At 38.6% G+C, this 17,375-nt stretch overlaps 2 protein-coding genes across 4 annotated transcripts in view; one reads left to right on the forward strand and one right to left on the reverse strand.

Annotated features, from left to right (window-relative positions):
* The first annotated feature begins 1,679 nt into the window (after window positions 1-1,679).
* On the forward strand, window positions 1,680-12,278 carry LOC141399153 (solute carrier family 53 member 1-like). Of its 2 annotated transcripts, XM_073977331.1 has the most exons (7): window positions 1,680-1,761; window positions 1,838-1,911; window positions 1,972-2,656; window positions 2,710-3,080; window positions 11,205-11,547; window positions 11,597-11,897; window positions 11,969-12,278. In XM_073977331.1, exons 2-7 carry the CDS (start codon window positions 1,843-1,845, stop codon window positions 12,168-12,170), a joined length of 1,971 nt encoding a protein of 656 aa, XP_073833432.1. In that variant the 5' UTR covers window positions 1,680-1,761; window positions 1,838-1,842; the 3' UTR covers window positions 12,171-12,278. The 2 variants fall into 2 exon arrangements, with proteins under 2 accessions (XP_073833432.1, XP_073833431.1); XM_073977330.1 differs by lacking the exon at window positions 1,680-1,761 and having other exon boundaries at window positions 1,782-1,911.
* Dhc16F (Dynein heavy chain at 16F) overlaps window positions 12,130-17,375 on the reverse strand; it is a 58,801-nt gene continuing 53,555 nt past the window's right edge. For both annotated transcript variants that reach the window (XM_073977329.1, XM_073977328.1), the window contains exons 32-33: window positions 16,901-17,371; window positions 12,130-12,615 (exon numbers count right to left, since the gene is read on the reverse strand). In XM_073977329.1, the coding sequence (XP_073833430.1) occupies window positions 12,259-12,615; window positions 16,901-17,371 (828 nt within the window). In that variant the 3' untranslated portion in view covers window positions 12,130-12,258. The remainder of the gene's footprint in view (window positions 12,616-16,900; window positions 17,372-17,375) is intronic.

Consider the following 17,375-nt stretch of genomic DNA (forward strand, 5'->3'; position numbering starts at 1 on the left):
TTAACCGATCTTACCACATTTTCCACGCGAGGAATATGCAGATATCCGCCACTAAATCGACGGCCACTCTTTTCACCACATGGACGGCGCAGTATAGAAGAGAGTTGAATATCAGGGTCGATGGTAGCAGAATTCCGACCATAAACTGCCCCAAAATTCTAGGGGTTACATTCGACACCACTTTCACGTCGTCCTCGCATGCCACGGCTATCTGCGATAAACTGAAATGTAGGAACGAGGAACTCAAGTCCCTAGCCGGCAGCACTTGGGGTGCAGTTAAAGAAACCTTGTTGACCACGTATAAAGCGATAGGTCGGTCTGTGGTAAGCTATGCGGCGCCAGTTTGGTCCCCGAATTTATGTGACACGCAGTGGGATAAGATTCAAATTTATCAGAACGCCGCCCTGAGAACAGCAACAGGGTGCCTTCTCAAATCTACAGTGGATCATCTACATGATGAGGCGAAGATTCTTCCAGTACGACAACATAATGAGATGCTATCGTTGCAGTACTTGCTCGGGTCTTACCGTGAGAGCCATCCCAATCACCATCTGCTGGCCACCGATACACCCAGGCATATCAAGAAGGATATTCATGCTCTAGAGACGGAGGTCCAGCAATATAGGAGAGAACCTCTAGATCAACAGGCATATCAGGCAGGTTTGAACAGCATTTACACGGACACAGTTGCTAAGGCCATAAGCAATTATTGTGTGAATGCAGTCATCGGAGCACATCCCCCATCTATTGCAGCTGAAGAGCGTCAGCTGCCACGACAAACCAGAGTAGTTTTGTCTCAATTACGCTCGCCTAAATTCCTATTGGGCGGAAATCGATCGCACCGTGCAAGACATCTGCCAAGTATGCCGCAATGGCCCGCACGATACTAAGCACCTATTCAACTGCCCCGCCGAACCTACTCATCTAACTCCAGTGGGTCTGTGGTTACATCCCATCGAAGTAGCCACTTTCCTGGTACTAGAGATAGACCCAGAGCCAGATTGAAGAGGAGAACGAACATGCAAACATAATAATAAAACACTGTTACAACAACAACCATCCCCCATCCATCGTAGCAGAAGAACACAGCCGAGTCGTTTTAGGCCAGTTAAGATCCGAACGATGCAGCCGCCTCAATTAATATTGGGCCCGAATTGATGCCACGATACACAACACTTGCCCGGCATGTGAATTGCGACCACACGACACGCTGCATTTGGTGAGCTGCTAACCCCACTCACCTTTCTCCTCATTCTTTATTGACGCATCCAGTCCAGGTTGCAGAATTTTTTAATCTGGATACAGAGGAACTAGTACCAGTTAACTGAAAAATATATACAATGGAACATATTTGTCTTCCTACAAAAACAACAACGACTTTTATGGGCAGAATATCTACTAAGGGGTCCACACTGGCGCCCAAACATATACTTGACATGGCCGGTGAGAAGTCTTCTCTATGTTCTCGGCGGTTTGGCATGGTTGCCGGTATCGAGTGCCATACGATAGGTCAATAGCCATCATGACAGTTTGGTCGCGCTGCTTTTTCTGGTTCAGTCCACTACTAATGTGTGCGGATATGGCGAGTAATTTTGTTTTGGTACCATATTTACCGGAATCCATGCTGATGTTGGACAACTTAGTAGATATTCTGATCATGGGAAGTAGTAGTGCCGGTAGTATCTTGGCTATTGGTGACAGAACGGACCATTTGTTCTGGTTTCAGTAGCGGGACCATCCTGCCAACATTCCTGATTTCTGGTAAATAAAAGACCCTGAGTTTTTAATTAAAGAAAATTTGTCATTCTTCCCAAAAAAATATTCTTTACAAAACAAGCGAAAATGAAATTCTCGGAGAAATTAGGAGCCCATTTAACACCTGAATGGCGTCAGCAGTATATTTCCTATGTGGTAAGGCTGTTGATTCCCACTAAAACAATCCAAAAAACCAACAATTTCACCACATTCTAGGATCTGAAAAATATGATTTTGAATGTCATTGAAAATTCTCCCATTTCTCAAATGGTCTCAGGCCGGGTCCTTGAGGTGTATTACAAGAATTTCGAAGAAGAATTCTTTTTTGAGTGTGAAAAGGAGTTGCGTAAAATCAACACCTTCTATGCGGAGAAATTGGCTGAGGCCACTAGACGCAGTGAAGCTTTGGCCACATCTTTGGATGTTATTGGGGCAGAATTTCGTTTGAAGAAACGCACACAGTCCCGTTATAGCCTGCATGCCAATACGACGGGTAAACTCTCAAAGAAATTGAAGAAGGCCAAATTAGATGAATTACGGAATGCCTATAGCGAATTGTATTTGAGTCTGGTCCTCTTGCAGAATTATAAGGTGTTGAATCACACCGGATTTCGTAAGATTTTAAAGAAGCATGATAAGCTTTTGAACAGTGATCAGGGTGGCAAATGGTTCTCAAGGCATGTTGATACAGCTTACTTTTATAAAAATGCCGATTTGGATAGGTTGATTGAGGAGGCAGAGTACAATGTCACCGAATATTTGGAAAATGGAGATCGTGCCCAGGCCATGAAACGTCTGAGGGTTCCCCCGCTAGAGGAGACTCAAGATATGGGGACGGTGTATCGGGTGGGATTTTTCATGGGAGCCTTTACTGTCTTATTGGCAGCGGTGTTTTTGACGGGTGAGGGGAATTTATATTTATTTTTTAAATTAAAAAAGTTAAATTGTTTGCAGATTCTGTCCAATCTCTTAGTACCATGGATAAACAATATGGTTTGCTACTATTCCGAGGTCCCTTCTATGTCATCATGTATCTGTTCCTCTTGGGAGCCAATGTATTGGCCTGGCGTCAATATGGTGTGAATCATATTTTGATTTTTGAAATCAATCCCCGCAAACGTTTGACTTCTTCACATCTACTGGAACTGCATGGGGTCTTTGGTGTGCTATGGGCCCTTTGTGTATTGGGTTTTATTTATGGACCGCAGATCCATTTGCCTCGTTATTGGTTTCCTTTAGTGTTCCTGGTGTTGATGATGGGATTTTTGTTGCTACCCTTGCCGATATTTCATTTAAGCGGTCGTTTGTGGTTAATGAAACTGATGGTGAGTCAGAATAGTCATTGTCCCATTGACTGGAAAGCCTAAAAGAATACCTATTCAACCTCTTATTGACTCTAGGAGTCAATGTCCATTGACTCTAGTAGTCAATGTCCATTGACTCGAGCAGTCAATGACTATTGACTCGAGAAGACAATGACCATTGAATTTAGTAGTCAATGACATCATTGACTCGAGTAATCAATGACCAGTGACTCTAGTAGTCTGTAGTCATTGATTCTAGTAGTCAATTACCATTGATTGACTCCAGTAGTCAATGACCATTGACTCTAGCAGTCAATGACCATTGACTCTAGTAGCCAATGACCATTGACTCTAGTAGTCAATGACCATTGACTCTAGTAGTCAATGACACCATTGACTCGAGTAGTCAATGGCCATTGACTATAGTAGTCAATGAACATTGACTTTAGGAGTCGATGAACATTGACTTTAGGAGTCAATGAACATTGACTTTAGGAGTCAGTGACCATTGATTCTTGTAATCAATTATCATTGACTCTTCTTGTCAATGACAATTGACTTTAGTTTGACCATTGACACTAGTTGTCAATGACCATTGACTCTTCTTGTCAATGACCATTGACTCTTCTTGTCAATGACCATTGACTCTTCTTGTCAATGACCATTGACTCTAGTAGTCAATGACCATTGACACTAGTTGTCAATGACCATTGACACTAGTTGTCAATGACCATTGACTCTAGTAGTCAATGACCATTGACTCTAGTAGTCAATGACCATTGACTCTAGTAGTCAATGACCATTGACTATAGTAGTCTATACATACATTGACCATAGTAGCCAATAAACATTGACTCTAATAAATTTCTATACGAAAAAAAACCGCCTCAGTAAACTGAGGAATTTTTTTCTATACGAAAAAAAAACCGCCTCAGTAAACTGAGGAATTTTTTTCTATACGAAAAAAAACCGCTGCAGTAAACTGAGGAATTTTTTTCTATACGAAAAAAACCGCCTCAGTAACCTGAGGATTTTTTTCTATACGAAAAAAACCGCCTCAGTAAACTGAGGAATTATTTTCTATACAAAAAAAACCGCCTCAGTAAACTAAGGGAATTTTTTCTATACGAAAAAAACCGCCTCAGTAAACTGAGGATTTTTCTATACGAAAAAAACCGCCTCAGTAAACTAAGGGAATTTTTTCTATACGAAAAAAACCGCCTCAGTAAACTGAGGATTTTTTTTCTATACGAAAAAAACCGCCTCAGTAAACTGAGGATTTTTTCTATTTTTTCCAAATCGGTCACTCCCATCAAGAGTTATCGTGCGCACAATTTTTTCGAATATTTTTGAACTTTTGTGGGGTAGGAACCTGAAGGAGTGGACCGATATGGCTTATCTACGAACTTAAACTAATTTTGGAAACAATCTTACGAAGGCCAAATGTTGGCCGGAATCGGCATATCCGTTCGAGAATTATCTTACGCTTCCACTCATAAACATGGTGTCATATGGTTTGTTTTTCAACTTTCAGGCTATGTTTTCAGGAAGTATGGACTTGCCCCTGAGGAAACTTGTACCTTCGTATAGGGGACAGTGAATACAAGATGTTACAACAAAAACCAAAACCGCCTCAGTAAACTGAGGATTTTTTTCTATACGAAAAAAACCGCCTCAGTAAACTAAGGGAATTTTTTTCTATACGAAAAAAACCGCCTCAGTAAACTAAGGGAATTTTTTCTATACGAAAAAAACCGCCTCAGTAAACTAAGGGAATTTTTTCTATACGAAAAAAACCGCCTCAGTAAACTAAGGGAATTTTTTTCTATACGAAAAAACCGCCTCAGTAAACTAAGGGAATTTTTTTCTATACGAAAAAAACCGCCTCAGTAAACTAAGGGAATTTTTTCTATACGAAAAAAAACCGCCTCAGTAAACTGGGGAATTTTTTTTCTATACGAAAAAAAAACGCCTCAGTAAACTGAGGAATTTTTTTCTATACGAAAAAAAAACGCCTCAGTAAACTGAGGAATTTTTTTCTATACGAAAAAAAACGCCTCAGTAAACTGAGGAATTTTTTTCTATACGAAAAAAACCGCCTCAGTAAACTGAGGCATTTTTTGCTATACGAAAAAAACCGCCTCAGTAAACTGAGGAATTTTTTTCTATACGAAAAAACCGCCTCAGTAAACTGAGAAATTTTTTTCTATACGAAAAAACCGCCACAGTAAACTGAGGAATTTTTTCTATACGAAAAAACCGCCACAGTAAACTGAGGAATTTTTTTCTATACGAAAAAACCGCCACAGTAAACTGAGGAATTTTTTTCTATACGAAAAAAACCGCCTCAGTAAACTGAGGAATTTTTTTCTATACGAAAAAAACCGCCTCAGTAAACTGAGGATTTTTTTCTATACGAAAAAAACCGCCTCAGTAAACTGAGGAATTTTTTTCTATACGAAAAAAACCGCCTCAGTAAACTGAGGAATTTTTTTCTATACGAAAAAAAACGCCTCAGTAAACTGAGGAATTTTTTTCTATACGAAAAAAACCGCCTCAGTAAACTGAGGAGTTTTTTTCTATACGAAAAAAACCGCCTCAGTAAACTGAGGAATTTTTTTCTATACGAAAAAAACCGCCTCAGTAAACTGAGGAATTTTTTTCTATACGAAAAAAACCGCCTCAGTAAACTGAGGAATTTTTTTCTATACGAAAAAAACCGCCTCAGTAAACTGAGGAATTTTTTTCTATACGAAAAAAACCGCCTCAGTAAACTGAGGAATTTTTTTCTATACGAAAAAAACCGCCTCAGTAAACTGAGGAATTTTTTTCTATACGAAAAAAACCGCCTCAGTAAACTGAGGAATTTTTTTCTATACGAAAAAACCGCCTCAGTAAACTGAGAAATTTTTTTCTATACGAAAAAACCGCCACAGTAAACTGAGGAATTTTTTCTATACGAAAAAACCGCCACAGTAAACTGAGGAATTTTTTTCTATACGAAAAAACCGCCACAGTAAACTGAGGAATTTTTTTCTATACGAAAAAAACCGCCTCAGTAAACTGAGGAATTTTTTTCTATACGAAAAAAACCGCCTCAGTAAACTGAGGATTTTTTTCTATACGAAAAAAACCGCCTCAGTAAACTGAGGAATTTTTTTCTATACGAAAAAAACCGCCTCAGTAAACTGAGGAATTTTTTTCTATACGAAAAAAACCGCCTCAGTAAACTGAGGAATTTTTTTCTATACGAAAAAAACCGCCTCAGTAAACTGAGGAATTTTTTTCTATACGAAAAAAACCGCCTCAGTAAACTGAGGAATTTTTTTCTATACGAAAAAAACCGCCTCAGTAAACTGAGGAATTTTTTTCTATACGAAAAAAACCGCCTCAGTAAACTGAGGAATTTTTTTCTATACGAAAAAAACCGCCTCAGTAAACTGAGGAATTTTTTTCTATACGAAAAAAACCGCCTCAGTAAACTGAGGAATTTTTTTCTATACGAAAAAAACCGCCTCAGTAAACTGAGGAATTTTTTTCTATACGAAAAAAACCGCCTCAGTAAACTGAGGAATTTTTTTCTATACGAAAAAAACCGCCTCAGTAAACTGAGGAATTTTTTTCTATACGAAAAAAACCGCCTCAGTAAACTGAGGAATTTTTTTCTATACGAAAAAACCGCCTCAGTAAACTGAGGAATTTTTTTCTATACGAAAAAAACCGCCTCAGTAAACTGAGGAATTTTTTCTATACGAAAAAAACCGCCTCAGTAAACTGAGGAATTTTTTTCTATACGAAAAAAACCGCCTCAGTAAACTGAGGAATTTTTTTCTATACGAAAAAAACCGCCTCAGTAAACTGAGGAATTTTTTTCTATACGAAAAAAACCGCCTCAGTAAACTGAGGAATTTTTTTCTATACGAAAAAAACCGCCTCAGTAAACTGAGGAATTTTTTTCTATACGAAAAAAACCGCCTCAGTAAACTGAGGAATTTTTTTCTATACGAAAAAAACCGCCTCAGTAAACTGAGGAATTTTTTTCTATACGAAAAAAACCGCCTCAGTAAACTGAGGAATTTTTTTCTATACGAAAAAAACCGCCTCAGTAAACTGAGGAATTTTTTTCTATACGAAAAAAACCGCCTCAGTAAACTGAGGAATTTTTTTTCTATACGAAAAAAACCGCCTCAGTAAACTGAGGAATTTTTATACCCTCAGCCTTTAGGCTAAAGAGGGTATTTACACTTTGATACGACCAAAAATGTGCCTCATCGAAATAATGGTTTTAGACCCCAAGTATGTTTGTACGATATCCGTTTCAGACAATTTTGAGTAGATCTAGCAATGTCCGTCCGTCTGTCTGTCTGTCCGTCTGTCTGTCTGTCTGGCTGGCTGGTGCGCACGATAACTCTCGAACGGAACAATCGATTCGGTTCAAATTTTGGGTATCGAAATATTTTCTCCAGATTCGATTTAAGTTCGAAGATGGGCCATATAGGTCCACTCCTTCAGGTACCTCCCCCACAAATGTTCAAAAATTGCCGCAAAACTTGTGCGCACGATAACTCTTGTAGGGAATAACCGATTTGGTCCATACTTTGCACATCGTATAATTTCTTCTAAACTTAGATGAGGTTCCAATATGGACTCAATCGGTCCACTCCTTCGGGTACCTCCCACACAAAATTTCGGAAAAGTTCAGTTTAGGACCTGGTCTCGAATCGCTTTGATTTTTGTTTACACAAGTTGTATTCGCTGTCCTCTATACGACGCTATAAGTTTCATTAGGGGCAAGTCCATAATTCCTGAGAAAATAGCCTGAAAGTTGCAAAAAACCCTATGACACCGTGTGTAGTGGTTAGAGCGCAAGATAACTCTCGAACGGATCTGCCGATTCGGTCCAAAATTTGGCTTTCGTAATATTTTGTCCACACTTAGTTCAAGTTCAAAGATGGATTATATCGGTCCACTCCTTCCGGTACCTCCCCCACAAAAGTTCGAAAATGTTCGGAAAATTTGTGCGTACGATAACTCTTGAATGGAGTAACCGATTTGGTTCATACTTTGCACATTATGAAATTTCTACCAGACTTAGATTAGGTTCCAATATGGACTCATTCGGTAAACTCCTTCGAGTACCCCCAACACAAAATTTCGGAAAAGTTCAGTTTAGGACCTGCTATCGCATCGCCTTGGGTTTTGTTGTAACATCTTGAATTCAATGTCCACTATACGAAGGTACAAGTTTCCTCAGGGGCAAGTCCATACTTCCTGAAAAAATAGCCTGAAAGTTGAAAAACAAACCCTATGACACCATGTTTATGGGTGGAAGCGCAAGATAACTCTCGAACGGAATTGCCGATTCCGGCCAAAATTTGGCCTTCGTAAAAGTTTTTCCAAACTTACTTTAAGTTCGTAGATAAGCCGATTGACCGATTTGGTCCATACTTTACACATTCTCATAATATCTACCAGATATAGATCAGGTTCGAATATGGACTATATTTGTCCACTCCATCCCGTACCTCCCACACAAAATTTTGGATAAGTTCACTTTAAGACCTGCTATTGAATCACTTTGATTTTCGTTGAAGCAACTTACATTCGCTGCCTCAATTACGATGGTAAAAGTTGTTTCAGGGGCAAGTCCATACTTCTTGAGAAAACAGCCCGAAGGGTGTAAAAACCCCCAATGGCACCCCCATGGTCTATGTCGGTCCATTCCTTTAAGTACCTTTTCCGCAAAATTTTTGAACTTTAATCCTAATCAACATTTTTGTCGTTTCATACGACCCCCTAAATGCATACGATTTTTGTGAAAAAAGTGTTTCAATTTGCACAGGCTGAGGGTATATCTCTGTCGGCAAAGCCGACTGATACTTTTTTACTTGTTTTCTATACGAAAAAAACCGCCTCAGTAAACTGTGGAATTTTTTTCTATACGAAAAAAACCGCCTCAGTAAACTGAGGAATTTTTTTCTATACGAAAAAAAACCGCCTCAGTAAACTGAGGAATTTTTTTCTATACGAAAAAAACCGCCTCAGTAAACTGAGGAATTTTTTTCTATACGAAAAAAACCGCCTCAGTAAACTGAGGAATTTTTTTCTATACGAAAAAAAACCGCCTCAGTAAACTGAGGAATTTTTTTCTATACGAAAAAAAACCGCCTCAGTAAACTGAGGAATTTTTTTCTATACGAAAAAAACCGCCTCAGTAAACTGAGGAATTTTTTTCTATACGAAAAAAACCGCCTCATTAAAGTGAGGAATTTTTTTCTATACGAAAAAAACCGCCTCATTAAACTGAGGAATTTTTTTCTATACGAAAAAAACCGCTTCATTAAACTGAGGAATTTTTTTCTATACGAAAAAAACCGCCTCATTAAACTGAGGAATTTTTTTCTATACGAAAAAAACCGCCTCATTAAACTGAGGAATTTTTTTCTATACGAAAAAAACCGCCTCATTAAACTGAGGAATTTTTTTCTATACGAAAAAAACCGCCTCAGTAAACTGAGGATTTTTTTCTATACGAAAAAAAACCGCCTCAGTAAACTGAGGATTTTTTTCTATACGAAAAAAAACCGCCTCAGTAAACTGAGGATTTTTTTTCTATACGAAAAAAAAACCGCCTCAGTAAACTGAGGATTTTTTTTCTATACGAAAAAAACCGCCTCAGTAAACTGAGGATTTTTTTTCTATACGAAAAAAACCGCCTCAGTAAACTGAGGAATTTTTTTCTATACGAAAAAAACCGCCTCAGTAAACTGAGGAATTTTTTTTCTATACGAAAAAACCGCCTCAGTAAACTGAGGAATTTTTTTCTATACGAAAAAAACCGCCTCAGTAAACTGAGGAATTTCTTTCTATACGAAAAAACCGCCTCAGTAAACGAAAAAAACCGCCTCAGTAAACTGAGGAATTTTTTCTATACGAAAAAAACTGCCTCAGTAAACTGAGGAATTTTTTTCTATACGAAAAAAACTGCCTCAGTAAACTGAGGAATTTTTTTCTATACGAAAAAAACTGCCTCAGTAAACTGAGGAATTTTTTTCTATACGAAAAAAACTGCCTCAGTAAACTGAGGAATTTTTTTCTATACGAAAAAAACTGCCTCAGTAAACTGAGGAATTTTTTTCTATACGAAAAAAACTGCCTCAGTAAACTGAGGAATTTTTTTCTATACGAAAAAAACTGCCTCAGTAAACTGAGGAATTTTTTTCTATACGAAAAAGCGCCTCAGTAAACTGAGAAATTTTATTCTATACGAAAAGACAAACTAGAGTAGTCAATGACCATTGACTCGAGCAGTCAATGACCATTGACTCGAGCAGTCAATGACCATTGAATTTAGTAGACAATGACCATTGAATTTAGTAGACAATGACCATTGAATTTAGTAGACAATGACCATTGACTCTAGTAGTCAATGACCACTGACTCTAATATTCAATGACCATTGACTCTAGTAGTCAATGACCATTGACTCGAGCAGTCAATGACCATTGACTCGAGCAGTCAATGACCATTGAATCGAGTAGACAATGACCATTGACTCTAGTAGTCAATGACCATTGACTCTAGTAGTCAATGACCATTGACTCTAGTAGTCAATGACCATTGACTCTAGTAGTCAATGACCACTGACTCTAATATTCAATGACCATTGACTCTAGTAGTCAATGACCATTGACTCGAGCAGTCAATGACCATTGAATCGAGTAGACAATGACCATTGACTCTAGTAGTCAATGACCATTGACTCTAGTAGTCAATGACCATTGACTCTAGTAGTCAATGACCATTGACTCTAGTAGTCAATGACCATTGACTCGAGTAGTCAATGACCATTAACTCGAGTAGTCAATGACTATTGACTCTAGTAGTCAATGACCATTGACTCGAGTAGTCAATGACCATTGACTCGAGTAGTCAACGACCATTGACTTTCGCAGTCAATGACCATTGATTCTAGTAACTACTGGAGTCGACCATGAACTCGACTAGTCAATGACCATTGACTCTAGTAGTCAATGACCTTTGACTCGAGTAGTCAATGACCAATGAGGAGTCAATGAGGAAAAACCCGGATCGACAAGAGTAGTCAATGCCCCAAGTCCCAAGTCTTCGCATTTGTTCCTTTAGGGTCGTGTCTGTGCTGCCCCCTTTTATCCGGTTGGCTTTGCTGATTTCTGGTTCGGAGATCAATTGAATTCTTTGGTATGCTGCCTGCTGGACCTGAAATATATGGTCTGTTTCTATTCATACACATCCAAATGGGCTGATGGCTTTGAACCTAGTCAATGTTTAGAAGAGGATTTTATTGGTAGTGCCATTATACGCTGCCTACCAGCATGGTTTCGTTTTGCCCAGTCGGTGAGAAGATATCGGGATACGGGGCTGGTACATCCTTTTCTCGTGAATGCTGGGAAATATTTTGCCACATTTCCCATGGTCATATTTGCAACACTGATGGGAATTTATAAAGGTAACGAAGTACGATTTTTCCTTTGCTATTCTAAGGTCCCTCCTTCCAGCTGACTATCCCTACTTCTTTGATAATCCATTCGTTTGGTGTTACATTGTTGCTGCCATTGTCCAGACCCTGTATTGCTATAGCTGGGATATTTTGAGGGATTTCAGCTTATTTGAAAACTTCTCAGGGAAGCATATTTTCTTGCGTGATCAAATTATATATCCGGCAAAATTTTACTATTTTGTGATAGTAGAGAATTTGTTTCTCCGGTTCTTTTGGGCTGTTTCCATGTTTATGACCATAAATAGGGGTATTGAGGGATATGTTATGGACACAATTGCAGGATGTTTGGAGATTTTTAGGTAAGTTCAAGTACCAAGGACAACTGATTTCCTCAGAGAAATTTTTTAAAATATTTTTGGAATATTTTCAGGCGTTATCTCTGGAACTATATACGCCTAGAGAACGAACATCTCTTCAACGTTGGGCAATTCCGAGCTGTACGCGATATTTTCATTGCCCCCATTGAAGATGACAAAAGTTCCATAAATCTCGAACGCATGATGGACGAAGAAGATGGTGTACAGAATCGCAAGCGGAAAATACAATTTCAGGATGAAGATAAAGAAGATTGAAAGGAAACCGACTTCAATGGTTCAGATTTTATATCTATTTATTGTTCTTTATAAAAAAACATTTAAAAATAAAAAATAAAAATCATTTTTATGAAATATTATCCGCCACACCAGACACCAAGGCTGTGCCTCGTAATATCCAAAAATCTGCAGGTAAAGAACTTTCCAGCAATATGGAAAGTATAAAGTTGGTTGAATGGCCTGTGGTAGATAAAACACCGGATCTTGCCTGGGTCTTATAGAGAGGAGCTTCATAACGTTCACCACGCTCCAGTTGCAGGCAGGGTATAAAACGTATTGTGGGCATTCGAGAATAGAGTTCGCCAATGTTGGCATCACACAGACCACCCTTCTTACGATTCCATTGGGCAGCTTCTACAAATATGCCATGGACATTAACACCAGCCTCAGAGGATTCGGGTAAGTCGCCATATAAATCGTCGACCTGGAAGAGAGGGAATATTTAGGTTTGATTTTCGACTACGGTATCTATTGACATAAGTAACCTGAGGATTTTTTTTATACGAAAAAATCTCCTCATTAACCTGAGGATTTTTTCTATACGAAAAGACCTCCTCAGTAACCTCAGGATTTTTTCAATACGAAAAGACCTCCTCAATAACCTGAGGATTTTTTCTATACGAAAAGACTCCTCAGTAACCTCAGGATTTTTTTCTGTACGAAAAAACGTCCTCAATAACCTGAAGAATTTTTATCTATACGACAAAACCCCCTCAGTAACCTGAGGACTTTTCTATACGAAAAAACCTGCTCAATAACCTGAGAATTTTTTTCTATACCAAAAAGACCTCCTCAGTAACCTGAGGAATTTTTTCTATACGAAAAGACCTCTTCGGTAACCATTGTCTATGGTAGTCAATGACCATTGACTATGGCAGTCAATGACCATTGACTATGGTAGTCAATGACCATTGAATATAATGGTCAATGACCATTGACTATGGTAGACAATGACCAATGACTAGTAGTCAATGACCATAGACTCTATAATGGCCAATGACCATTGACTATGGTAGTCAATGACCATTGACTATGGTAGACAATGACCATTGACTATGGTAGTCAATAACCAATGACTATGGTAGTCAATAACCAATGACTATGGTAGTCAATGACCATTGACTATGGTAGTCCATGACCATTGACAATGGTAGTCAATGACCATTGACTGGGTTGTCAATGACCATTGACTATGGTAGACAATGACCATTGACTATGGTAGACAATGACCATTGACTATGGTAGACAATGACCATTGACTATGGTAGACAATGACCATTGACTATGGTAGACAATGACCATTGCCTATGGTAGTCAATAACCAATGACTGCGGTAGTCAATGACCATTGACTATGGTAGTCAATGACCATTGACTATGGTAGTCAATGACCATTGACTATGGTAGTCAATGACCATTGACTATGGTAGTCAATGACCATTGACTATGGTAGTCAATGACCATTGACTATGGTAGACAATGACCATTGACTATGGTAGTCAATAACCAATGACTATGGTAGTCAATAACCAATGACTATGGTAGTCAATGAACATTGACTATGGTAGTCCATGACCATTGACTATGGTAGTCAGGATTTTTTCTTTACGAAAAGACCTCCTCAGTAACCTCAGGATTTTTTCTATACGAAAAGGCCTCCTCAATAACCTGAGGATTTTTTCTATACGAAAAGACCTCCTCAGTAACCTCAGGATTTTTTTTTTGTACGAAAAAACGTCCTCAATGACCTGAAGAATTTTTATCTATACGACAAAACCCCCTCAGTAACCTGAGGACTTTTTCTATACGAAAAAACCTCCTCAATAACCTGAGAATTTTTTTCTATACCAAAAAGACCTCCTCAGTAACCTGAGGATTTTTTTCTATACGAAAAGACCTCTTCGGTAACCATTGTCTATGGTAGTCAATGACCATTGACTATGGCAGTCAATGACCATTGAATATGGTAGTCAATGAACATAGACTCTATAATGGCCAATGACCATTGACTATGGTAGTCAATGACCATTGACTATGGTAGTCAATGACCATTGACTATGGTAGTCAATGACCATTGACTATGGTAGTCAATGACCATTGACTATGGTAGACAAGGACCATTGACTATGGTAGTCAATAACCAATGACTATGGTAGTCAATAACCAATGACTATGGTAGTCAATGACCATTGACTATGGTAGTCCATGACCATTGACAATGGTTGTCAATGACCATTGACTATGGTAGACAATGACCATTGACTATGGTAGACAATGACCATTGAATATGGTAGACAATGTCCATTGACTATGGTAGACAATGACCATTGACTATGGTAGTCAATGACCATTGAATATGGTAGTCAATGACCATTGACTATGGTAGTCCATGACCATTGACTATGGTAGTCAATGACCATTGACTATGGTAGCCAATGACCATTGACTATGGTAGTCAATGTCCATTGACTATGGTAGTCAATGACCATTGACTGTGGGTTGTCAATGACTATTGACTATGGTAGTCAATGACCATTGAATATAATGGTCAATGACCATTGACTATGGTAGTCAATGACCATTGAATATGGTAGTCAATGACCATTGACTATGGTAGTCAATGACCATTGACTATGGTAGTCAATGACCATTGACTATGGTAGTCAATGACCATTGACTATGGTAGTCTATGACCATTGACTATGGTAGTCAATGACTATTGACTACGGTAGTCAATGACTATTGACTATGGTAGTCAATGACCATTGACTATGGTAGTCAATGACCATTGACTATGGTATTCAATGACCATTGACTATGGTAGTCAATGACCATTGACTATGATAGTCAATGGCCATTTACTATAGTAGTCAATGATCATTGACTATGGTAGTGAATGACCATTGACTATGGTAGTCAATGACCATTGACTATGGTAGTCAATGACCATTGACTATGGTAGTCAATGACCATTGACTATGGTAGTCAATGACCATTGACTATGGTAGTCAATGACCATTGACTATGGTAGTCAATGACCATTGACTATGGTAGTCAATGACCATTGACTATGGTAGTCAATGACCATTGACTATTGTAGTCAATGACTATTGACTATGGTAGTCAATGACTATTGACTATGGTAGTCAATGACCATTGACTATGGTAGTCAATGACCATTGACTATGGTATTCAATGACCATTGACTATGGTAGTCAATGACCATTGACTATGGTAGTCAATGACCATTGACTATGGTAGTCTATGACCATTGACTATGGTAGTCAATGACTATTGACTACGGTAGTCAATGACTATTGACAATGGTAGTCAATGACCATTGACTACGGTAGTCAATGACTATTGACAATGGTAGTCAATGACCATTGACTATGGTAGTCAATGACCATTGACTATGGTATTCAATGACCATTGACTATGGTAGTCAATGACCATTGACTATGATAGTCAATGGCCATTTACTATAGTAGTCAATGATCATTGACTATGGTAGTGAATGACCATTGACTATGGTAGTCAATGACCATTGACTATGGTAGTCAATGACCATTGACTATGGTAGTCAATGACCATTGACTATGGTAGTCAATGACCATTGACTATGGTAGTCAATGACCATTGACTATGGTAGTCAATGATCATTGACTATGGTAGTGAATGACCATTGACTATGGTAGTCAATGACCATTGACTATGGTAGTCAATGACTATTGACTACGGTAGTCAATGACTATTGACTATGGTAGTCAATGACCATTGACTATGGTAGTCAATGACCATTGACTATGGTAGTCAATGACCATTGACTACGGTAGTCAATGACCATTGACTATGGTAGTCAATGACCATTGACTATGGTATTCAATGACCATTGACTATGGTAGTCAATGACCATTGACTATGATAGTCAATGGCCATTTACTATAGTAGTCAATGATCATTGACTATGGTAGTGAATGACCATTGACTATGGTAGTCAATGGTCATTGACTATGGTAGTCAATGACCATTGACTATGGTAGTCAATGACCATTGACTATGGTAGTCAATGACCATTGACTATGGTAGTCAATGACCATTGACTATGGTAGTCAATGACCATTGACTATGGTAGTCAATGACCATTGACTATGGTAGTCAATGACCATTGACTATGGTATTCAATGACCATTGACTACGGTAGTCAATGACTATTGACTATGGTAGTCAATGACCATTGACTATGGTAGTCAATGACCATTTCCTAAAATAGTCAATGACCATTGCCTATGGTAGTCAATGACCATTGACTATGATAGTCAATGGCCATTTACTATAGTAGTCAATGATCATTGACTATGGTAGTGAATGACCATTGACTATGGTAGTCAATGACCATTGACTATGGTAGTCAATGACCATTGACTATGGTAGTCAATGACCATTGACTATGGTAGTCAATGACCATTGACTATGGTAGTCAGTGACCATTGACTATGGTAGTCAATGACCATTGACTATGGTAGTCAATGACCATTGACTATGGTAGTCAATGACCATTGACTATGGTATTCAATGACCATTGACTATGGTAGTCAATGACCATTGACTATGGTAGCCAATGACTATTGACTGTGGACTACGATTGTCAATGTCAAGGACCATTGACTAGTTACCCGCCAATTGCTGGTTCTTTTTTGCAATACTCACTTCCATCCCGTTTGTTCTCCGCTCAAAGAATTCCTGTTGCACCAAAACCCGATCTATAACCTGAAAATCAATTTTCAAAGCATCTATGGGCAATATCCGTTTGCGGGCATGAGTCTGCAATACCCCCGTGAGGAATGACTGGGGAAAATAGAAACCACTTATCCAAAATGATTTGGGATTTCCAGCATCGGCCCAATTTTGTATGAAATCTATGCGTCGTTGAAAGTCGGCAATATAACTGGGTAAGGGTTTAATGGATAAGAAACTTTTCTTTTCCCATAGCTTGGGAACCATATTGGCCAAGAGGGATTTGAACACCTCCTCCAACTCCTCGGACATTACAACCAAACCCTTAATGGCTTTGGCTAAATTCACCAGGCTATCGTGTATCAAACGCAACGAGATATTGTAACGATCAATTTCCTGCACCAAAACTGTGGTCAGGGATGGCAGCTGGCCTTTGTTGTCGATCTGC

This window comes from Musca autumnalis, unplaced genomic scaffold (genome assembly GCF_047663935.1).
Source record: "Musca autumnalis isolate F117 unplaced genomic scaffold, ASM4766393v1 scaffold_3, whole genome shotgun sequence".
Classification (NCBI taxonomy): domain Eukaryota; kingdom Metazoa; phylum Arthropoda; class Insecta; order Diptera; family Muscidae; genus Musca; species Musca autumnalis.